Source organism: Panthera uncia (genome assembly GCF_023721935.1).
Source record: "Panthera uncia isolate 11264 chromosome C1 unlocalized genomic scaffold, Puncia_PCG_1.0 HiC_scaffold_4, whole genome shotgun sequence".
NCBI lineage: Eukaryota > Metazoa > Chordata > Mammalia > Carnivora > Felidae > Panthera > Panthera uncia.
The window spans coordinates 70713745-70736191 of NW_026057585.1; the positions used below are offsets into that span (position 1 = coordinate 70713745).

The 22447-nt window shown below is 57.0% G+C and overlaps 2 protein-coding genes across 2 annotated transcripts in view; one reads left to right on the forward strand and one right to left on the reverse strand.

The window, feature by feature from the left end:
• The window catches only part of SLC6A9 (solute carrier family 6 member 9), a 31760-nt gene extending 13038 nt beyond the window's left edge, over positions 1-18722 (forward strand). Inside the window, exons 3-14 of the mRNA XM_049617296.1 lie at positions 4567-4723; positions 5335-5466; positions 5860-6130; positions 12289-12421; positions 12635-12769; positions 12861-12964; positions 13581-13818; positions 13909-14043; positions 14152-14251; positions 14341-14441; positions 17191-17361; positions 17476-18722. Of these exons, the coding sequence (XP_049473253.1) occupies positions 4567-4723; positions 5335-5466; positions 5860-6130; positions 12289-12421; positions 12635-12769; positions 12861-12964; positions 13581-13818; positions 13909-14043; positions 14152-14251; positions 14341-14441; positions 17191-17361; positions 17476-17670 (1872 nt within the window). The 3' untranslated portion in view covers positions 17671-18722. The remainder of the gene's footprint in view (positions 1-4566; positions 4724-5334; positions 5467-5859; positions 6131-12288; positions 12422-12634; positions 12770-12860; positions 12965-13580; positions 13819-13908; positions 14044-14151; positions 14252-14340; positions 14442-17190; positions 17362-17475) is intronic.
• On the reverse strand, positions 18716-22408 carry CCDC24 (coiled-coil domain containing 24). Its single transcript, XM_049617297.1, has 8 exons — positions 21951-22408; positions 21555-21730; positions 21301-21417; positions 20709-20783; positions 20104-20158; positions 19579-19648; positions 19390-19468; positions 18716-19307 (listed from the first exon to the last, which is right to left on the reverse strand). Exons 1-8 carry the CDS (start codon positions 22074-22076, stop codon positions 19073-19075), a joined length of 933 nt encoding a protein of 310 aa, XP_049473254.1. The 5' UTR covers positions 22077-22408; the 3' UTR covers positions 18716-19072.
• Between the last annotated feature and the right edge of the window lie 39 nt (positions 22409-22447).

Genomic DNA, 22447 nt, shown 5'->3' on the forward strand with positions numbered 1-22447 from the left:
GCTCCAGGATTCTTTAGTGTCCACGGAGAGCAGGAGGAGGGAGCTCACAATTCACAAAAATATCCAGGGGACACTGATCTGGGAAGGCGGGAGTGAGGAGCCAGAGGAGAGCCACAGCCCAGGGTAGAAGTCTGGGCTGTCTCTAAGACTGTGCGTGACGAAAGGAGGAGGTACGTCCAGTGGTGGTGGTTACCTCTGGGGGTGGGCTTTGCAGCTCTGTTTCGTTTTTACTCTTTGCTGTAGGTTCCTTTTTTCTTTTCTTTCTTTCTTTTTTTTTTTTTTTTTGGTGCTAAGCTTGTAATGCTTTTATAATTAGAAGAAAAACAATAACATTTAAAAAAGTCATTTAGAAAGTTAGTGGGAACTGATGGAAGATACAGGAGAGAGTCAGAAATAGGAATATTCCAGGCAAGGCAGAATCACAGAAATTAGTAGATCTATTGAGGTTATCTAGTCTGTCCACTGATTTCATAGTTAGTTAAGGACGCTGAGTTGCAGGGAGTGGAAATGACCTGCCCAGAGTCACTGGGGGAGCAGGCTCTAGAATGCTGGGGTTCTCACTGCCCCGTGCAGGGTCCTGCCCTGCCAAGCCCAAGACATAGAGAGGAGATCGGGATTCTGCCCTCATAGCTGAACACCCCTAGTTCCAAGAGTTCATCTAGAGCAGGAATAAGCCAGGCACTGGGCTACAGAAAGGATTTATGTAAGTGATTGCTTGGAATGGCTCATCCGGCTAGCCAGGCACAGGGGTGGGAGGTCACAAGTCCCTGTGCGGGACTGGACACTGCTGCCTTAAGGACTGCTCCTAAGGGGAAGGGGCATCTGAGGGTCTTATGCACGTTGTACGGTGGACAACGTGGAGGGTGATCATCCAGCTCACTGCACTCAACCATGGAAAGAAAGCTCCAAAGCCTGCATTCTGCCCAACTTGGGGGAGTTCAGGCACAGGGCAGGGCTGTCCATATCCTAGAGACCACCATCAGGCCCACGGCCATGGAGTCAGAGGTGAGGGTGGGGGCTATCCAGGGAGTCTGGGGAAGAAGCACCAGGCCACCATGGCTTAATTCACCACCGAGGTGTGAGCAGGGAAGGAAGAGAGAGCAGCGAGGGGCAGACAGTGAAAGATGGGTGATGGGCAGGAGAAACCTGGAGCCCGGCCAGTCGGCAGGGCTAAGCTGGGTTAGGCAGAAAGACTGCCAGTCTGGGTGAAACCATGAGCACCAAAGGATTCTTTCGTGGGCACCTCCAGGCCGACGTCCACTGCAGGGACAGTTCTTATCAGTGACACAGGCGTCCACCTGGCAGATGGAGAAAATGAGAGGCATAGGATAGGGAAGACTATGCAAGGAGAACAAAATCTAGGCAGCACTGGGAAACACTCACCAGCCATGGGCTTTGCTGCCCAGGAAGGAAGTGACAGAGAGTCCCCAGAGGAGAACAAAGAAGGGAACTGGAACCCCCAGAAGCCTCGAAGAGCACTTTGGAGATCCTTTCTTCCAGTGTACTTGGAGAAAGGTAGGCTTGCTCTATCCTCTGCAGAGAGCCAAGCCCTCACCAGCCAAGTCGCCTGAGCAGAGCTTGTGCTGGAATTGAAGTCCTGGCCATGGGGAGGCTCCCACAGTGACCTCCCAGCCACAGCTCCAGGAGGCGGCCCCACAGTGCTGAGATGCAGGGCTGGGGAGCGGGAGCTGTGCTGCTTCTGCCGGGCGCTTCTCACACTGCTTGCAGGGTGTCACTGACCTCCAGCTCTCTCTGCACTGCAGACCCCTAGTGCTGCCGGGAACTTCCACTAGAGCCCCATCCCCAGCTCCCCCGTCCCAGGCCTCTGTCCCAGGCCTCCTGCCTCCCCTCCCCGAGTTGTGGGCTGTGGCCAGCAGGGCTGAAGTGGTTAGCGCAAGGCCCAGTGGTATGCTGCTCATTAACTGAGCAGTGCTGGCTCCCGAGGGCTCAGCCAAGCGGCTGCCTGTGGCACGTGGCTGGGGGCATCACCACCCTTGCTGTCCCCCTCGATGCCAGGGAAGGAGCAGACCCCAGAACCCCAAGTCTCATCCTGTTGCGCTTGGTTGCAGGGGTGGGGGGTGGGGGGGGGGGGGGGGCGGGTGGCTGGGGCCAGGAGAGAGGCCCCAGGCTACAAGACTTCGGTCTCGGTCTCGGCAACGGGCCTTGACTCTGCCCTGCCCATGAAACCATCCTGGACCCTCGAGTGTCTCTTTTACAGCTGTAACCACTGCTTCGTGACCCCACCCATGTACTCCGCAGCTGCCACAGTCTCCCATTGTGCCCCTAAGTAAACAAGCTTTGGACAGAATAAAACTGTTATTGTAGGGTCAACATATAGGAGCCCTATTTGACCGGGATTTGTTTGGGAATGCATAAACTGCCCCCAAGCAGGCCTCCCAGCCTCTGAAAAAATGCCCCCCTGGACTGTGCAGAATTGCTAGGCCTGTCCCAAAGAAGGCCCTAGGAGGTGATAACAGCCTTAGGCGAGATTCAGTAGGGGCCGGTCCCAGAGGGCACGCTCAGACTGTGAGCCACCCTCTCCCAGAGCCAGACTGGCCTTCAGGCCCCTTCATCAGGGAAGCCTTCCTGACTTCACCCTACTTGCCCCTCACCTGGCCTCCTTCCATATTCCTGTGACTTGAGAACTTCCACTCTGTGGTCACCTTGTGGCTGCATATGAAAATCACATATTTGTTTATTTCATTGATGGCTTGCTTCCCCATTAGACTTTGAGCTCTGAGTGTGTAGGGGTGTCTGTTTAGTTCACTGCTGGATTCCCAATGCCTGGCAGAGGGCCTGGCACACAGTAGGTGTTAGTAAATCTCCATGGTTGCGTGAATGAATGTATGTAGACTCTTTCAGCCCGTCCATTTGCTCCGGGTGCTCCTTGAAGGGGACCCTGGTTCCTGGTGCTGTGTCCCCAGACCTCCCTGGAGGGTGTGAAGGTCAGTGTCTCCTCCAGGGGCAATGCTTGATTGCGTGTGCAAGACAGTTGATCCACAAGGGTGTCTCTGCCGTGGTGCCCGTGGCATGCAAGCCAAAATCTGCCCACCATGGGAACAAGGGGTGCTTGGCTGGGACCTCCACTGGCCGCTGGTGCCTCCTGTGCCTGCATTCCCAAATGGGCCTTTCTGGAAAGCACACAGGTCCCAATGAAACCGTTCCTTCCCTCTGCATTTGTGGGTCAGTGTCAGGATCCGACAGCATTTCAAAGCACCAGACCTCTTTGTTTATTGGCCAGTGTGACTGTTGTCCTTGAATATGTCTCTTTCAAGCTGAGGGTCAGTGTCACTTCAGCAACATCCCTCAGAAGCCATGCTGCTCTGTCTCTGATCCTGGTGTCCTCCTGGGATTCCTATCTGTTTCTCTCAAGAGAATAGCCCATCTCTGAGAGGCGCTCTCTGTCACTCAAGGACTGTGCTTCTCTGTTGGTGATTCTCAGGGTCCCTGTCTCCTAGTGAGACACCCCCACCCCCCAACCTCTAGGCTCTTGCTCAAGGTGGCTTGATTTCCAGTTCACCCTGGGAGGGGGTGGAATGGGCGTGGCATGGGAAGGGGTGCATTTACACTTATAAAGGGACTTGCTGAGCCAGTTCCAATAGTACGGTTGGGGTTTAAAAGGGGCTGTCCTCAGTGGGGCCTCAGGCCACCCAGCCCAGCCCTGCAGCTCTCCAGGAAGGCCTGACTTCCTTTCCTTGGGGCAAATCCCCTCTTCAGCCCTTCCTGGCCAGCCCCCTTCTCTCAGCTCCGAGACCTTTTTCCGGAGTCCCTCCCTCTGTTTCCCCTAGCAGAATCTGTCCTCCAAGTCTGGCGTGGTGCCTACAACTCTGGTCTCCTCCCCCAGCTCATGGCCAGCACCACCCAGCCCAGGTCAGCTTCCCCAGGGCCCTCTCCCCAGCCACGGGCGATATAGATGGCTCCCCTGGGCCCTCCCACCCAGAGTCCCAGAACTCCCTCCCCAAGTCTGGCCCTGCTCACTTGCTCCTCCAACCCCCACCTCACAGCCCTGCCCACCCTGTGCCCCCAGGAAAGTGCCTTCAGCTGGGGGGAAGGGGTCGGGCATCCCCTCCCCCGCACCGCCTGCCCATGGGCAGCGTGCTCAGCCTGGTGATGTGGTAGCGGCGGGTGGGGGGGGCTGTCTGGACACAGGCCCCTTTGTGCCCAGCCCGACTTGGCTGCTTGGTATGAGGCTCAGCTGCTCCCAGATCCTCACCCAGAGGGGAGAGGGGAGGCTTTGGAGGGGCTGGGGCTGGGGGACTGTGGACTCCGCCCTCTCAGCGTCCCACCTCTCGGATGTTGGCAGTTGCTCCCCAGGTGGGCTGGTGCTCCTGGCACGGGGTGCTGGGGGGCTGGTGAGGGAGGCCCCGCTTGGCACCCTCTGGCAGCCACTCCTCCCTTCTCCCCTTCTCTGCCAGGCCTGCCAGCAGCTCCTGCCAGCAGAGGGGAAGCCCAGGGTGGGGGTGGGGGCTTGGAGGGTCCATGGTGTCCCCGCTGGGAGAGCCCCAGAGGGTCAGGCACGGGAGCACAAATGCCTTTCTGATGGTAGCTTCTCTCCTGTCCCCACAGAATGGTGCTGTGCCCAGCGAGGCCACCAAGAGGGACCAGAACCTCAAACGGGGCAACTGGGGCAACCAGATCGAGTTTGTACTGACGAGCGTGGGCTATGCCGTGGGCCTGGGCAATGTCTGGCGCTTCCCATACCTCTGCTATCGCAACGGGGGAGGTACCCAGTGGGCACAGGGCAGGGACCACCCACTTGGATAGAGCCTACCCACCAAGGCGCGGGCTACCCCCTCCCTGGCACAGACCCCACTCCAGACAGGCTGGCCTCTGGCCTCTGGTTCTCCTCTCCTTCGCCCCCATCCCTGGCTTAGGTACCCTTTACTAAGGCACAGACCACCACCCCCTGACCCTGGCTATCTGCTGTTTGGGCCAGACCCTGCTAGCCTGCTCCCTCGGGGCGAGGAGCCCTGGAGAAAGGCACCCCAACCTCCCAAGTTTCCCAGTCTTATACCCCCTGTGTTTCAACAACCCCCTAAATGGTTCAGGGAATTTGAGGATCCCAGTGACTTATGTTTGTGAAATTGCTTGGTTAAGCCATCAAAGCCCACCCTCACATGATGGCTCTGGGGCCAGGATTCTGCTCAGGAAGCCTCTGTCAAATTCAAAGACAGGCCGTAGGTAGGATACCTCGGACCCAGGCTCCTGTTCAATGCGTGGCTCACCCTCCTCAGGTCTCAGCCAAACGCAAAGGTTTTGCTGTTGGGTTCTTGGCAGGAAGAGGGTGGGACCCCCCCAGGCCCACCCTGAGCCCGCCCTTTCCCTGCCTGCCAGGCGCCTTCATGTTCCCCTACTTCATCATGCTGATATTCTGCGGGATCCCTCTCTTCTTCATGGAGCTTTCCTTCGGCCAGTTTGCAAGTCAGGGCTGCCTGGGGGTCTGGAGGATCAGCCCCATGTTCAAAGGTGAGGCCTGGGTGGGGTGCACACACACACACACACACACACACACTCACATGCACATGTGCATACATACACACACACGGGCTTCTGGGGGCCTATTCACCCATCTGTACAAACACTGCCAACCCCCACTGAGCCCTGGTGCTGACCCCAAGCCCTACATCAATGGCCAAGGCCATGGGTGCATGCTGGGATCCATGTTTACTCGGCCTCCACCCTCCCCTCCCACCACGTGTATACACAAAGCCCCTTTGCCCCCCAGCTTGCCCCGGCCGAGGCCTTGACCTGTCCCTTCTGTGGCCCTCCATAACAGCCCGCTCCTTAAGCGCTTCGAAATTAACCTGGCCTCCTTCAGCTAGATGTGTGAGGCTGCTTCCATTCCTTCCCCTCTTCCAGGTGTGGGCTACGGCATGATGGTGGTATCGACGTATATTGGCATCTACTACAATGTGGTCATCTGCATTGCCTTCTACTACTTCTTCTCATCCATGACGCACGTGCTGCCCTGGGCCTACTGCAGTAACCCCTGGAACACGCCCGACTGTGCCGGAGTGCTGGACGCCTCCAACCTCACCAACGGCTCCCGGCCTGCTGCCCTACCCGGAAACCTTTCCCACCTGCTCAACCACTCCCTTCAGAGGACCAGCCCCAGCGAGGAGTACTGGAGGTGAGGCCCCACTGGGCCTGGGCCGGGCGGGGGGGGGAACCCCTGGTGCCAAGCCTCATCCCTCCCTCCCACCGTCGGGCAACTTCCCGCAGACTAGGTAGGATGCCGGGAACAGAGCATGGTAGAGGCACATGAAGAGGTAGAAGGAGTTTACAGACTAGTTGAGGAGAAGAGGCTGACACCCCAGAGGGTGATGGAAGGCAGGATGTTGAAGTGAGAGTCCTTACAAAGTGCAGTGAGGGAGGCTCGGCGGGCAGGCAAGTCCGCAGAGGAGAGTCAGGGGGAAGAGGGGTGGCTTCCTGGTAAGAACGGCATAGCAAAGGCCCTAGATTCCAGATGAGCAGAGGCTGGACCTGAGACCTAGGGGAAGCTGTTCTGGTATAACAGGTGTGTGGAAAACCCATGGACCATAAAGGGGACCGCCGGGGCCACCAGCCTTCTTCGAGAATGTATGTGAATTAAGCTTAGACGTACTGCTGCAGAGCAAGGAGAGACAGCCATAGGGCTCTCCTGACCCCAGGGCTGTCATCATCAAGCTGTGCATAGGAAAGACAGCCTGGCGCTCCTGTGCTCTGTGGTGACAGAGACTGGAGTCTTGGGGCTGGCTGCAGGGAAGCTGTTGCTGGAGGTGTTCTGTCACACCTCGTCCCAACAGGGTGGTTGTGAGGGCACAGTAGGATGTCCTAAAGGAAATTCCCCATGTCCTTGTGGGAAACCCGTGGGAAGAGAGTGTTGGGGGCGTGTGGGTAGGCCATGTTAATTCATTCACATTTTCGTGGTCTGCTCTGCCAGGCTCTGTGTGCCCATGGGGTCTGAGTAGCCCAGAGTCCCTGCGCTGAGGAGTTCACCATCTAGGGGGGAGACAGGCAGCTAATCATATTAGGGCCAGGTACCTACATGCCGATATGCTCAGGGATGTGGTCGGGGACACAAAGGAGGTGGTCAGTTCTGAGGGGATGGGGGCAAGAGGAAGTGGTCCGGAAGGCTTCCCAAGGAGGGAGGAGGGAGGTGTAGAAGGGATTGGGAGAGACACAGGCAGGTAAGCTGTGGCCAGGAGGTGGCAAGCTGGAGACAGGTGAGACAGAGTATTGAGACAGGAGAGGCCAGAGGCATCATAAGGCACAGGGCTTCCCGTGCCAGGCCGAGGGTTTGAAGTTTCTCTGCCAACTGGTAGAGAGGCATAGGGGAGACGGCCAAGGCCCCAGGGAGACTTGCAGTCCTAGGAGGTCAATATCTTCTAAGCCTGGTCCCAGTGCTCAGACCCTGCATGGCCAGCTTCCCTGTGCCAGCCTCTGTGGTGCACCACAGCCCTCCAAGGACAGCTAAGATGTCACTACCGGCAGGGGCTCATGGTGTAGACCACAGAGCTGCTGCCTCCCGGTGAGAGGCAGGCAAAATTACCTCTGGGCAGACTCAGCCATTCGGTCGCTGGACAGATCAGTTTTTGAGCACCTAGTAGGTACCAGACACTGCACTCAGGAGGGAGACAGAATGAGGAGTAAGGCACACAGATCCTGCCCTCACGGAGGTCACGTCTACTGAGAGAACTAAGCAAATAAGTGCCCAGTTAGGTATTCTACTACATTTGAGGCATGGCGTGGACTGGACAACTTGATTTAGACTAGGGGGTGAACCTGGGAGGACAAAGCCCCGCCCACACCCATGGGACTGCTCCTCGGGGTGAGAAGCTCTCACCCCAGAGGCCATCTGCCAGGGATTCCCAGCTGGGTAGGGCCACCCAGGGCAAAGCTCTGGAGATTTTATCCAGTACAATTAGAGGAGAATAGCCGTCAAAGAAAACTGGTCATGGGTGGGGCGCGGGTGCCCATTGGGTGGCCCATTGAACTCTCCTCAGGGCTGGAGCCAGGCCCGCCTGACTCGCCACTGTCCCAGACAGGACTTTCTCTGCAGGATGGCTCCCTGCTGCCCCCTCCTGGAGAGCCTGGGAACATGAGCCTTGAGAGGGCTGCCCAGGCTGGCTTCAGCAAGGGAAGTGAGGAGAGCAAACAACCGTATTTCCTGGGCACCTACTGTGTGCCGGGAGTATTATTTCGTATAGTGTTATCCCTATTTTTCAGATTCAGAGACTGATGTTCAGAGGTTAAGGAACTAGGCAGCAGTGCTGTGTCAGGATACGCATGTCCCACTGTGCCTGGTGCCTGGTGTGAATTAGGCCAATGATACTCTGCAGGTGATCTCGGTCCACAGTCTCCAACACCCCTTTGGAAAGCTGTGTGATCGCATTTGAGCCCCACAACTTTGTTTGGTAGCTCGGGCAGGTAGGAGAAAATATTCCCATTTTACAAGTGAGGAAAACAACTCAGAAGGATTAAGAGACTCCTCTGAAGCAAGAGAAGCTCAGAGGGCAGATTTCCGAACGCGGGTCTGCCTCTTGCTCACCCTCTGGCCCATAATCTCCTCTCTCTCTTCCTCCCTTCCGTCTCGTTTTACGGTCCTCTGCGTGCTGGTCTGATTCCAGCCTGTAGGCCCTGAGCTCACGGCCATGCCCTCGCCTCCAGAGCCTGTGGTGCACCCCTCTCCCAGTGTCTTCATGGCAGTTCTGGAGTCACACAGACCTCACTCAAATCGTGGCTCTGCCACTCATCAGCTGTCTGGCCTTGGGAGATCAGCAAACCTCCCTCAGTCATAGATATTCATCCATTAAATGGGAGGAGTCACAACACCTACCTTGTCGTTATGAAGATGAAATGAGATAATGTGGCATAAGTACCAAGAACAGTAATGGGTGTTCAGTAAGCCTAGTGACATCCACTGCTGGAGATGCAAAGAAATAGATTAGGGTGCTTTGTTTTCAAGGAGTTTATCATCAGGTTGGGGAAATTAATAAATAATGCAGAATGTGGGTCACCTGGGTGGCTCAGTCAGTCGGGCATCTGACTCTTGATTTCAGCTCAGGTCATGATCTCACAGTTTGTGGGATCAAACCCAATGTGAGGCTCTGCACTAACAGTGCTTAGCCTGCTTGGGATTCTCCCTCTCCTCTCTCTCTCTCTCTCTCTCTCTCTCTGCCCCTCCCCCACTCTCTCTCTCTCAAAATAAAAAAAATAAACATTAAAAAATGATGCAGAATAATCCCAGAGATGTTATGCATCAAGAGCCAACTTATAAATGTACTGGGTTCCAAAAGTTCTTAGGTGAATTGATCTCAAAACACATGGTCCCAAAACAAAACAAAAAAATAAATATGGTGCCATAAAAAGAAAGGTAGAATTCATTATTTAGTTTTTAGCCCCTAATATTGTAAATGCTGTGCCCTCGCAAATAATATAAATAATTAAAAATTAAATGCTACCAGTTTAACATATATAATCAGACAAAGTTAAAAAAAAATCTTTGGGGGGCGCCTGGGTGGCTCAGTCGGTTGAGCGTCCGACTTCGGCTCAGGTCACGATCTCGCAGTCCGTGAGTTCGAGCCCTGCGTCGGGCTCTGTGCTGACTGCTCAGAGCCTGGAGCCCGTTTCAGATTCTGTGTCTCCCTCTGTCTCTGACCCTCCCCCGTTCATGCTCTGTCTCTCTCTGTCTCAAAAATAAATAAATGTTAAAAAAAAAATCTTTGGAACAAGAAACAGTGCCTACTTTGAATGCTGTTGCTTGAAGTAAAGGAACTCTGAGTAATGGCAGTAGAAGGACCCTGGGCTATTCTGGGGCAGAGCTTCCCAGCCACAGGTGTTCTGAATAGGTGTGCCCGGTTGGGTGAGACCGGGGTAGCCTGGAGCCCCCAGTTGCCTTCAGCTTTGAGTGCCCTTGTCTGCTTACCCCAATGGCCCCAAAGTATTTTGTGTGTATGCTATGAAGGAAAAAAGATTGGAAAGCACTGTTGAAGGGGCCCAGGTGCCTCTTGGTAGTCCCACAGCCCCTGAACTTCTCCATCCCTTTTCCTTTGGTTCCCCCATCGACTAAGAGCCCAGAGAAGGTCAAAGGCAGGGCCTGGCTCTGATGCCTGTTCACCGTACCATCTCAGTGGTGGCAGTTGGGCAGGAGAGGGACGTGTTGGACAGCGCCCTTTCCTGGTCCTGGTGTGAAGGAAGGCCTCTAGGGAAGATTTGAGGCTAAGAAGAGGCCAAGCAAACAGCCTGGCAACATTGTCCCATGAGGGGACAGAATAACATCGCATCACAAGGTATTAAAAATGCTGCCATGAGGTTTGAGAACTGATTTGGAAAAAAAAGTGAAAATAGCTGAGAATGATAGAGGACAGCCTATGAGCTATCCTGAGAGGTCCTAGCTGTAAGAGGGGAAAGAAGGGAGCCTGTGTTTACCTAAACTCATCTACATATTATGCTATGTTGGCGTTATTATGCCCATTTTGCAGATGAGGAAACTGAGGCTCAAGAACTTGTCTGTCACTCATCACTTCTAGCCTGCCTCCCTCCCCAGGTTCTCTCCTTTCTACCTCCTGGTCCATTTACCACAGTGTTCACTCATCCATTCAACAAATATTTACGGAGTACTTCTCTGTTCCAGGCACTTTTCCAGGCACTGGGGGTGCTAGGTACTCCTGCTTTCATAGAAGATGGATGACACACAAAATAAATAGATAAAATAAATAAGTTACAAAGAAAAAAAAAAGGAGACATGTGCTGTGGAGGAAAATATAGCAAAGAAGTGGGTGAGGAGTGCTGGGCTGGGGCCAGGGTTGCAGTTTGAAGCAGCGTAGCCAGAAAAGACCCCTTTGCAAAGAGGGTACCCTGAGTAAATACTTGAAGGAAATGCGGAGGGAGGAAGCCATGTTGGCAAACCCAGCTGCAGAATTTGTGGGGTCCAGTGTGAAATGAACATATGGGGCCCCATGTTCAAATGTATTAGGATTTCAAGATGCCAGTGGCAGAGCATTAAACCCAGCACAAAGCCTTCTCAGTATGGGGCCCCATACGACTGCATACCACGCACGTGTGTGAATGGATGTTTGAGGGAAAGAGCACACCAGACAGAAGAAACAGCACATGCAAAGGCCCTGAGGGAGGGCATGCCTGGCATGATTAAGGAACTGCAAGGAGCCCAGGGCAGCCAGTGCAGGGGAGTAGGGTGGGAAGACAGGCGATCAGAGAGATGGCAGGTAGGGGGCAGTAGGTCACTTAAGGCCTTGCAGCCACTGTAAGGACTTAGGCTTTTCCACGGTGAGAGCTGGGAGCCCCTGCAAAGTTTTGAGTCAAGGAGAGACCCTGACGATGCTCCTATAAAAACCCTTCAGAAGTTTCCCATTGCTCTTAGGATAAAATTCAAACTTCTTGGCCTTGACTTTGTGGCTTCTTATAATCTGGCTTCTTCCTATCCTTCACCCTGCTCTATTCCCTTTACCTTCTGTTCTAGCCTCACTGAGCTGCTGACATGCCCAGGCTAGGCCGTGTTATTTATTTCATGATCCCCTGTCCTGCTGCATGCTGCTGCCCCAGCCTGGCATGCACTTCCTCCTCCCAATTCCTCAAACCTTAGCTCTATCCTCACCTCTTCCGGGAAGCCTTCCAGTGTGCCCCTCCCCGTGGCACTGAGACGCCCTTCCTGGTGGTACCCACGTGCCTGATTCAGGTCTGTATGCACAGCACCTAGCACAGGGCCTGGCACATAAGTGTCCGATCGATTGAAAGGGCACTGCTGGTGTGGCATAGGGCACCAGATAGAGCCACACATACCTAGGGGAGGAATTCTGGTTCGAGCCTAGGCCTGTACGCCCCAGAGCTTCCCGTCTTTACTCAGCACTCCACCATCTCCCTCGGTTCATCAGAGATGGAGAAGACTAGTGTGGGTGAAAAGCTCACGGAAAGCTTCCTGGAGGAGGTGACGCCTGATAGGATATGTCCAGTCTAGAGGAGAAGATGTTACTGAAGGGAGAAACGCACAAGCCAGGGCCTGGGATGGGCCCGGTAGGGAGTGAGACCTCCACATCCGAGGGGCTGAGGAGGCTGGCCTCCAGGCGCCCTTGAGGGTCCTGGGAGAGGCTGCAACCAGTGGAGTCTTAGGGCAGCAGGCAGAGGGGGTAGGGCGGGGTTAGCTGGGGCTGGGGCCTTACAGTGACACCCTCCTCATACATGCGAGGACCTCTTGAGAAAGGAGGGAGCTGCCAGGCTGGGCCCCGGCCCTTGGGAATCTGTTGCTGGGTGTCAGGGTCCGGCCTTCAACCAGAGTATCCCCTTCCCCAGGCTCTATGTGCTGAAGCTGTCAGACGACATCGGGAACTTTGGGGAGGTGCGACTGCCCCTCCTCGGCTGCCTCGGTGTCTCCTGGGTGGTGGTGTTCCTCTGCCTCATCCGAGGGGTCAAGTCTTCAGGGAAAGTAAGTACCCCTCCCTCAGCAGGGTCTGTGCCCACCCGGAAAGATCCTGCCTCCCCTGCCGGGGTGGTGTGTAGGAGTCGGGGGCAGACGGTGATGAAGGGACATGAGAGGGGAGGAGGAACCGGAGGGCCGGCCGTGGTTGGGGGGCCAGGGAGGGGGCGCCCAGGGCAGGAAGAGCTTGGAGGAGTCCAGTGGAGCCCATCTTGCACGCAGGTGGTATATTTCACAGCCACATTTCCCTATGTGGTGCTGACCATCCTGTTCGTCCGCGGCGTGACCCTGGAAGGAGCCTTCACGGGCATCATGTACTACCTGACCCCACAGTGGGACAAGATCCTGGAGGCCAAGGTGGGCTGTGGAGGAGGGCCTGGAAGGGGCAGGGAGGGGCAGAGAGGAGCCCGCCTCTGACCCCAGCTGCTCTGCCCGTCCTGCCCCACAGGTGTGGGGGGACGCCGCCTCCCAGATATTCTATTCGCTGGGCTGTGCGTGGGGAGGCCTCATCACCATGGCTTCCTACAACAAGTTCCACAACAACTGCTACCGGTGAGACTCTCCCTGCCAGCCCGGGGCTGCCCCTCTACCCTGCAGCCTTCCCCAGGAGTCCCCAGACCCCCAGGTCCAGTGCAGCCCCCTGGACCCCCTGCTAGGGCCCTCCATTCCACTCACGGTCTTGAGGTCCTGGGAATGCTGAGTCTGGATCCGGCCACTGGAGAACACAGAAGAAGGTGGGGACAGTGATGCCCCAGGGGTCTGTGAGGACTCAAGAGCCTCAACCTACTTGAAAAATCCCAGAGCAGGGGCATCTGGGTGGCTCAGTCGGTTAAGTGCCTGACTTCGGCTCAGGTCATGATCTCTCAGTTCGTGGGTTCGAGCCCCGCGTCTGGCTCTGTGCTGACAGCTCGGAGACTGGAGCCTGCTTCGGATTCTGTGTCTCCCTCTCTCTCTGCCCCTCCCCCACTGGTTCTCTCTTTCTCTCTCTCTCTCAAAAATAAATAAATAAACTTTAAAAAAAAATAATAAAGAAAGTCCCAGAGCAGACCAGGAAAGAGGTTGGGGGGCCTTCTGTTCCTAGAACTTTCCATCTCAGTTCTTCTCTCAGCCCTAACCGGGCAAAGGGAAGCAAATTGCACATCCTGAGCCCCATTTTCCTCCCCAACAGGGACAGCATCATCATCAGCATCACTAACTGTGCCACCAGCGTCTATGCTGGCTTCGTCATCTTCTCCATCCTGGGCTTCATGGCCAATCACCTGGGTGTGGACGTGTCCCGTGTGGCTGACCACGGCCCTGGCCTGGCCTTCGTGGCTTACCCTGAGGCCCTCACGCTGCTGCCCATCTCCCCGCTCTGGTCCCTGCTCTTTTTCTTCATGCTCATCTTGCTGGGGCTGGGCACTCAGGTATGAGGTGCAGGACCTGGGCCAGTGGCTTGGGGAGGGAGGAGGCAGGGCCAGAGGCCAGGCCCCTGCTCTGATGGCCACATCCTGCAGTTCTGCCTCCTAGAGACACTGGTCACAGCCATTGTGGATGAGGTGGGAAATGAGTGGATCCTGCAGAAGAAGACCTATGTGACCTTGGGCGTGGCTGTGGCTGGCTTCCTACTGGGCATCCCCCTCACCAGCCAGGTAAGACCTGAGGGAAAAGTTGGGCTGGAGTTGCCAAGGTAGGGGGGCATAGTGGGTGGGGGAGCCCAGCCTCAGGCACCCCCGGCTCAGCTGCCCACTGGCCCGTAGGCAGGCATCTACTGGCTGCTGTTAATGGACAACTACGCGGCCAGCTTCTCCTTGGTTGTCATCTCCTGCATCATGTGTGTGTCCATCATGTACATCTATGGTAAGTGCCTGAGCTTCTGTGGCCTCTCTGGGCCCAGCCCCTGCCTATCCAAACTGCTCTCCCAGCCCTGCTGACACCGCTCTCTCCAGGGCACCGGAACTATTTCCAGGACATCCAGATGATGCTGGGATTCCCGCCGCCCCTCTTCTTCCAGATCTGCTGGCGCTTTGTGTCTCCGGCCATCATCTTTGTAAGTTCCTGGGCTGGCCCCTCCCTCCCTGCTGCCCCCAGGCGAGTGTCCTTCTCTTGGGAACCAGCAGAGGGAGAACAGGAGCCCATTCATCTGGCCAGAGCTCCCCTACGGGGTCTCTGCATCCACAACTCTGGCCATTGGGAGACGGAGAGAGGTTGCATAGTCAGGCGGAGACTTAGAAGCACCCAGGCACTGGCCTGGGGTTAGGAAGGGAGCATATAGAGAGCCCTGGATTTGACTGAAGACAGTGCCCAGCCTTGGAAGGGGAAAGCAGGCTGGCAGCGGCTGAGAGCTGGCCCTCCCTGCCTCCTTGGCGTTCCTGCCTGGTATCCCCAGAGAGGCCTCAGGAACAATTAGTGATATTGGTGTCAGCTCCATTGGCTTTGCTGAGCTCCTGCCTCCAACCCCTCTTAGCTGAGGTGCCTGGAGTACGTGGTGTGAATGCGTGAGTGTTCCAGAAGCGGGTGGTACAAGTCAGATGTCAGCTCAGGGTCAGGGGCAACCTCTTAAGCCTTCCAGACTTGGGAGAGGGAATATCTCCAGTATTCAACACCTGGGAAGCTCCCACGGGGGAGATGAATTGGTGGAGGGAACTTCCCCATGGCCAGCAACCAGGCATTTTCTGCACGGTGTTCATGTATCGACTCATGTGATACAACTCTCGGGTATCGTTATTATTCCCACTTTACAGATGAAATGGAGGCACAGAGATGTTAAGTAATCGGCCGAAGTTTACACAGCTAATAAATGACAGAGCCAGCCTTCAAAGCAGGTAGTCCAACCTGGAGCCTGCAGGCTGGGCCAGTGCTACACTAGAAACACCCGCAGGAAGGGGGAGCGCTCCATGGACTACTATCTGATTTTGCCCCCTTATGGTCAGGGTGGGAGGAAGGGGCACAAAGTGTCTGACAGTGAAGTGGTCACTCCGCAAAGAGGCAGGGCCATCTCTGAGTGAGGGGAGGGTCAGCCCAGTGGCAAGGGCAGCATTCAGTCCCGTTCCCGTCAAGCCCAGCTTCTCTGTGCCACAGGGAGCTCATCACCGGATTTCCACTTTGGCTCATGTTTCTGGGTGCGGTGGGGAAGGCCCCTGATGGCTGAGGCCTCCACCACATGGGGGGTGTGGGATCTTCCCCGAGGCTGGCACAGGCACCAGCTCTGGCCACTGGCCCAGCTTTGAAACAGGAGGAACGGAAGCCTCCTGTAAGTGGTGGGAGGCCAGGGAGGCCAGACATTGCTGCCAAGCGCCCTGCTCTCCGGGGGTTGTGGCTGAGGCCGTGCCCAGGACCAGCCTGAGGGGAGCTCATCCTCTAGAGCTCCGAGGAGGCTGCCACCCTGGGCAGAGACCTGGGGTACCGACCAAGGCAGGGAAGGAGGCAGGAAGGAGATGGGCACAAGAAGGTTCCAGAGGGGCAGGCTTGGCCTGGGTCCAGTGTCTCTGCGAGATCGAGGCAAGGTGGGCAGTGCCCTCTCTGTGCTCAGAAAGCCAGGCTGGAGTCACCTTAAGGTGAGGACTCCAGGCCCCGTGGACTCGTGTGTCTGGGCTGTTGTGTCTTCTCTGGGAGCTTTACTTCTTTATATTTCTGAAAAACTCGTTTTGACAAACCATCTTTTTCCGTCAGGGATCAGGATCTAGTTCCATTCGGGAAATTTGACATAAGCTTTCACTATGTGCAGTATCCCAGGAGGGCCCCCCACTGGATGTGGGTCTTGCTCTCCTGAATTTGGTCACTGGGATGCATCTGAGAGCTCAGGAGGCCGATGCTGAGCCCTCCTGGTGAGTGGCGCACACATACCCAGGCCCTCTGGGTGGTCCATGAGCCACCCGCCCATCTTTCCGCTTCCTTAGTTTTTTGCTGTTGCTGCTGTGGCCCCAGGCTCCACTTCCCGTCCCACTCATCTCTTTCCAAAGCGGCTCCTGGCCTCCAGCCTGACACCCATCATTTCTAGCCTTTGGGGCCTCCCCAGGCTGTCACCCTCTCTACAGCCTTAGAGAGGGCTTCGTGCTCCCCTCTCCCCCATTGCCCCCACCTCTCTGCACAAGTCAGTTCAGATCAGCAAATGAGGTTGTGCCGGGCACTGTGCTGGGCCCTAGAGACCCAGAGCTGAGGCAATCCCAGGAGCTCCCCAGGCTATGGGAAACATTAAACGCTTAGCAGACAGAAAATGCCATTGAGAGCCCTTTGAGGAAGAGGGATGAGAAATCTGGAGAGCTTCTTGAAGGGGGCGACATTTGCACAGCATCTGACAAAAGGAAAATGTAGAGGATTCTCCAGAATAAATGAAGAGGGAGGAAAATGCTGGGTGCAGTCAAGACATTGAGACAAGGGTCATGTGGCCAGAAGGATGAGCTGAGATCTGGATGTGAGTTGGTAAAGCCCTAAGGCCAAGGATTTGGTCTTACTTCAGTAGACAATAGGGAGCCATTGCGAGTCTTTGAGCAGAACTGACTGACTTCAAAGGGGACATCGATTGTTCCCTGGCTGATTCAGGATTATGGCGAAGATGGACCTCTCCTCTTCCGCAATGCCTACCTGCCCACCATGCCTTGGCCTCTGGTTCCTTCCACTTCTTCCACTACCCAAAACTTGACTTTGCCCCTGTCCTTCCCCAAAAAATGTCTCTTTCTAGTTTGGGAAACTGGAGAGGAAGGGAAGGAGTGCTGAGAGGAGGACCGAGCCCCGGGGAAAGGCGGGGGTGGAGAGTACTGGGCAGGCCTCACGTGCACTCCCATCCCTCCTCTCTGCAGTTCATTCTCATTTTCACGGTGATCCAGTACCAGCCAATCACCTACAACCACTACCAGTATCCAGGCTGGGCTGTGGCCATCGGCTTTCTTCTGGCTCTGTCCTCCGTCATTTGCATCCCTCTCTATGCCCTGTTCCAGCTCTGCCGCACAGAAGGGGACACCCTCCTCCAGGTGAGGGGTGGGGGCAGGCAGCAGCTAGCTGAACCGGGAGGGGGTGGGTGGATGGGGCTTAATGGCTTCTTTCTGAAGTGCCCTGCCCACCCCCCATGTCTACCTCTCCTGCAGCGTTTGAAAAATGCCACAAAGCCAAGCAGAGACTGGGGCCCCGCCCTCCTGGAGCACCGGACTGGACGCTATGCCCCCACCATACCGCCCTCTCCTGAAGATGGTCTTGAGGTCCAGCCGCTGCACCCAGACAAAGCCCAGATCCCCATGGTGGGCAGTAACAGCTCTAGCCGTCTGCAGGACTCCCGGATATGAGCACAGCTGCCCGGGGAGTGCCCCACCCCCGCCCATGCTCCCACCACAGAGACTGGGGAGACAGGGGACAGGTGTCACTGCCTGCCCCTGCCATGCCCTGGCCAGGGTGGCTGCTGTCACCTTGGCCATCACTGGTAGCGTGGTCATTTGTGCTCGTGTCCCCAGTGTTTACAGGTCCCTTGGATGCCAAGATGGCAGCTGGGGATGGGTGTGGGCGATGGGAGGGTCGGTGGGGGGCCCAAAGCACTTTGGAGGGGTCTCAGGCCAGGTCCCCAGAGATCTGCTGGGCTTTACATGGCCTCTGATGCCCCCACACTCTGCCCTGAGCTGAGGTTCTAGGTTGGCCCCCTACCTGTCCCCCTCCTTAGGCCTCCAGCCTCCTGACCAGTGTTCCTGCCCTCAGAGCAGACCCCAGCCCTGCCCAGGCAAATTTGGGTCTTCCTACCTGGGAGCAGGGTGATGGGCTAAGGGGCTATACAGTGTTACTCGTCAGGCTGTGCCACCCAGCCCTGTTTGTCTGTGTAATTATTTTTGTAAAAATTGTATTATCGTGGTTGCCACTCTCATGCCCCCAGCCTTGGGCCCCCTCTGTCTTCCAGGCCTGCCTGGACCTCACTTGGCTGCTCTGGGGTCTCCACACCTCATACCAGCCCTAGCTGTCAGGCCCAGCCAGCAGAGGCCCATGACCCAGCAGCCTGCCCAAAGCACTAGTTTCTGGGGGGTAGGGGTGGGGTGCTGCTCAGCAGGAGGTTTGAACCCAGAGCCCTGGGGAAGGGGACCTTACATGAAACCCCCTTGCCCTCCCTCCACCAGGCGAAAGGAAGGCCCAGGCTTCCCAAACTGGGCTGCCCTTGTTCATGTGCCAAATGGCCCCAGCCTGCGTGCCCCATCCCCTCTCTGGAGCCAGAGCTCCCTCCCCCTGCAGTGTCTGTCTGTCCAACCTCTGTGCCCCTCTGTGCAGTGACAGCCCCAGAACAGCCGCCTCTAATCCTCTGTAGCAATAACGGTGCACCGCCCACCCCTACCCATCCGTGCACCACTAGGATTTTAAAGTCCATAGATTTTAATGAAATTTCTATTCCTGTCTCTGAGCTGCTGCTGTGCTTTGTGTGAGTCCCCCAGGGGGACAAGAGTTGGGGCTGGGATGAGACCTCTGCCTGCCAAGAGTTTGTGGAGGGCTGGGAGAAGAAAGGCCAAAGGCTATGATTGTCAGAAGCAGACACTAGGGACTTGGCGAGGGGGTGGGGCAAGGGCCAGACAGACAGACAGCCTTGGCGTCCTGGCCAGGGCCCATCCAACCAAGACGAGATCTGAACCGGGCTGGGCCACGGCAGCTGAGAGGTGGCAGCAGCGGATGGGGCGAGTTCCACCAGGAGCCGAAGCCTACTTTGTGACCGGTCGTTCAGGTTGGGGCCTGGGGTGCTGTACTGGACATTGGAGTAGAAGCTGGCCTTTTCCCAGGGCTGCGCCGAAGCTTCCGTCCCCAGCGGCAGGTGGTAGTCAGGCCTCGAGGTCGGGGGCAGCGCTCCAGAGGAGGGGCAGGCAGGCAGCACCGGAGAGGCTCAGCCCAAACTCCAGAAGCGCCACGGAGGCAAGGCAAGGGTCTGAGACCCTTGGAGGACCCCGCGGGCTGCTGCCTGAACAGGAAAGAGTAGCTGTGAGTGAGCAGTGGCCTGACCCTAGGCCTACCCTGTCAGCCATCCACCTGCTCCGGTTTACCTGTGGCTGGAAGAGACACAGGAAGGCCTCAGAGGCACCTGCAGCTCTTGTTGCATGGCCACCTTCTGTTCCCGTAGCTCTGGAGGACAGGTGTACCTGAGTCACAGCACCCAGCAGTTCCAGGGTGTGTACAAGTGTGGGGCAGGGGGCAGCAGGCTGGGTGCTCTGGGGTCCACTTGGGATCCTTACCTGCCAGGGTGGGCTCTAGGGTGGCCTCAGAGGGCTGGGATGCCCCTGGATACTCCTCTTCCAGGCGGCGCTGCAGGGAGAGCTGGCTCAGGGCCCCGGCCACAGGCAGGGGAGGGGCAGGGCAGGATACAGAGGCCATGATCCCATGGCGGGACCCCAAAACCAGCCCAGGCAGTCCCTGGGGACAGCACACTCCCACCCTCCGCCCAAAAAGCCCAGCTTGGTAAAGTGCTGGCTGGCTTGGACTCAGACTTAGGGAAGGGAAGGAGCCAAGGACCAGGGGCAAATTTCACAAGTTAATCTAAAAGTGCTGACCTTGGACTTAGGGGCTCAACCAGAATCTTCTGGATTCACACACACACAGGGAACGTGCACGTGTGAGAAAAGGACACAGGACTCGCACACCTTTACATGCACATACGCACATGGACATGGCCGTTTGTGGGTCTCACACACCAGGTGAGAGGTAGGTGTGTCCACTCGGCAGAAGGGCTCTGGGCAGCGAAGCCCAGGGCCGCAGCTCACCTGTAGGATGGGGATCATCCTCTCCAACGTGTGACACTCCTCCTCCAGGAGGCTCCTGGGACACATGGGAGTAAGGCAGCCAGGACCAGTGCCACAGGACTGTCTCAGCTCAGCCGTCCACATAGCGCTAACCTCCAGCTTTCACCTCCACCAGGCCCTCCTTCCTCAGCCCACATTGCTCTCTGTGGCCAGATGCTGGCCCAGCCTTCCAGCCCTTGCGGGCCTCTCCCTGAGCAGGATGTGTCCGTCCCTTGCCTATCTCACAGTGCCCACCATCCTCTACTGCATGGGCCTCGTCCTGCCTCCATTCTGCCCTGCATCACGGCCATTCCCCTTCTCAAAACCCTTCTGTGGTTCCCCACCTCAGGATAAAAATCCTCGGGGCTCAGCGCCTGCTGGCATCCATCATTAACCACTTCCTGGCAGCAACTGCACAGGCCCTGCAGCAATCTGCCCTTTCCACCTCTCAGCCTTCCCCTCCTGGTCTCCTCACCAGGTGTGCAGCCTCCTCCTCCTCTCTCACAGTCCAGTCCCAGTACTTCAAGACTGGTCCCAGTCCCATCCTCCCTGTCTTCACCCTCACCACGCACACTCAGGGGCCTCACCGCAGGTGTCTGGCAACCTGGTCGATGCTGGACACGTTCAGCTGGTCCTTGATGACGCTGAGGTCCCTCTGACTGCTGCTGGCAGATGAGGCCAACATCACGACCCCCCCCCCCATGTTGCCTCACCCCAGGCCTTCAGGACACGAATGCCACTTCTCCCAGATAATCCTGTGTCTTTTCTCACAAAGGCAACATAACATAGTGCAAAAGGGGAGGAGTTCTGGAGCCTGGGTTTGCAAATGGACTCTGCCACCCTTCAGTGTGTGTGACTTTGTGCAAATCGAGTATCCCTTCTGAGTTTTAGTTTCCTCATCTGTAAAAGGGGGCCACTGCTCCCCACAGAGTTGTGTCAGAACTAGAAATAAGTGGCTGCTTCCATTCACTTACGAATTTGCTCCTTTCTCACTTCTTTCATTTGGTCCCCAGCGCTCTCTAACCCAGCCCTCACTGATCCATACATGTGGTTGTAGGAGATCCAGCTCCAGGCCAGGAACTTCTGCGTGGAGCCAGGTGGAACCCACCAGCTGGCTGGGGCCCTCTGCTAAGCAGGGAGCGATCCCTCCTCTCCTACCTAGATTCACCTCCACCTTACCTGGATTCACCAGCTCTCATCTGGAATATCTCCTGTTCTGGCAAATCACACCCAGGCTCCTCCAGGGCAAAGCGCAGGACCCTGGGGCTATACTGGATCCAAGCCTGGGTCTGGTCTCTGCAGAAGATCACAGAAAGAAACTCCGAGGCTCCTTCCAGGGAACCACAGGAAGGCAATCCTGGCCCCTTATCAGGCACAGGGCTAGCCCCTCTTAGTTTTGCTGTGGGGCTTAGCCCTAGGTCTGAGGTTCCCACCTGCCCTCGCAGATGGCCTTCTGGCGGAGACCAAGGAGCAGCTGTCTCAGTTCCTGGCGCACGAGGTCTCTTAGGAGGGGCGGTGGTGCCAGAAGGGAGGAGGGGTCAGAGGTGGGTCGGGAGCCAGAGGCTTGGGAGGATCGAGCCTCACGGAGCAGTGACTGTAGCATCACCACCTGCAAGGAGAGCTGGGACACCTTGCGACTGGGCAGAGAAGTGACGGGCGTGAAGGGGGCTGGGGGACTGAGGGGCAGAGAGGAGTCAAGAGGGCTGGGCGGACAGTGAGATGCAGCAAGATCTCGAGAGTTATCGGGCAGGGCCAGGGATCCGGAGGAGGTGGGGAAATCACCCGAATCGTGGGACAGGCCTGGAGTGACCCATCAGCCCACTCCCCACCTCTGCCCGCAGTTCCAGGCTCAGGTCCACCGTCGTCTCCCCCAGAATCCTCTTCACTTCGGGCCGCTCCGGGAGCGGAACGTGCTCCTCTACCAGCACCCACAGCGACGGGGAGTCCCAAGACATGGCCTGCCCGCGCCGCCACTCCGCGACAAGCGGCCCCAGGCTCCGACCTGCGGGAGAGCAGGTCGGAGCGCAGCATCACTACAAGGCTGGTAGTCCAAGGCTGGGCCCTGCCCCTCGCTGGCCTCGCGGGCCACGCCTTCAAGCTTGTCGCGTTCGCCGGCCTCTCCCAAGCCCCACCCTTGTTCTGCCGCCAGTCAGAGACTGGAATTACTGGTTGGGAGCACTGGCCTCTGGCGCTGTCCCTTCTGCCCCGCTTCTGCCTGACTCTCGGGGCCGCGATTCCCGGTCACGGCCCCCAGGAGCCGGGCAGTGGAGACCAGGGCCCTAGCCCCGCCTCTTCCGCGTGGCCGTCACCCGGGAAACCGCGCCGC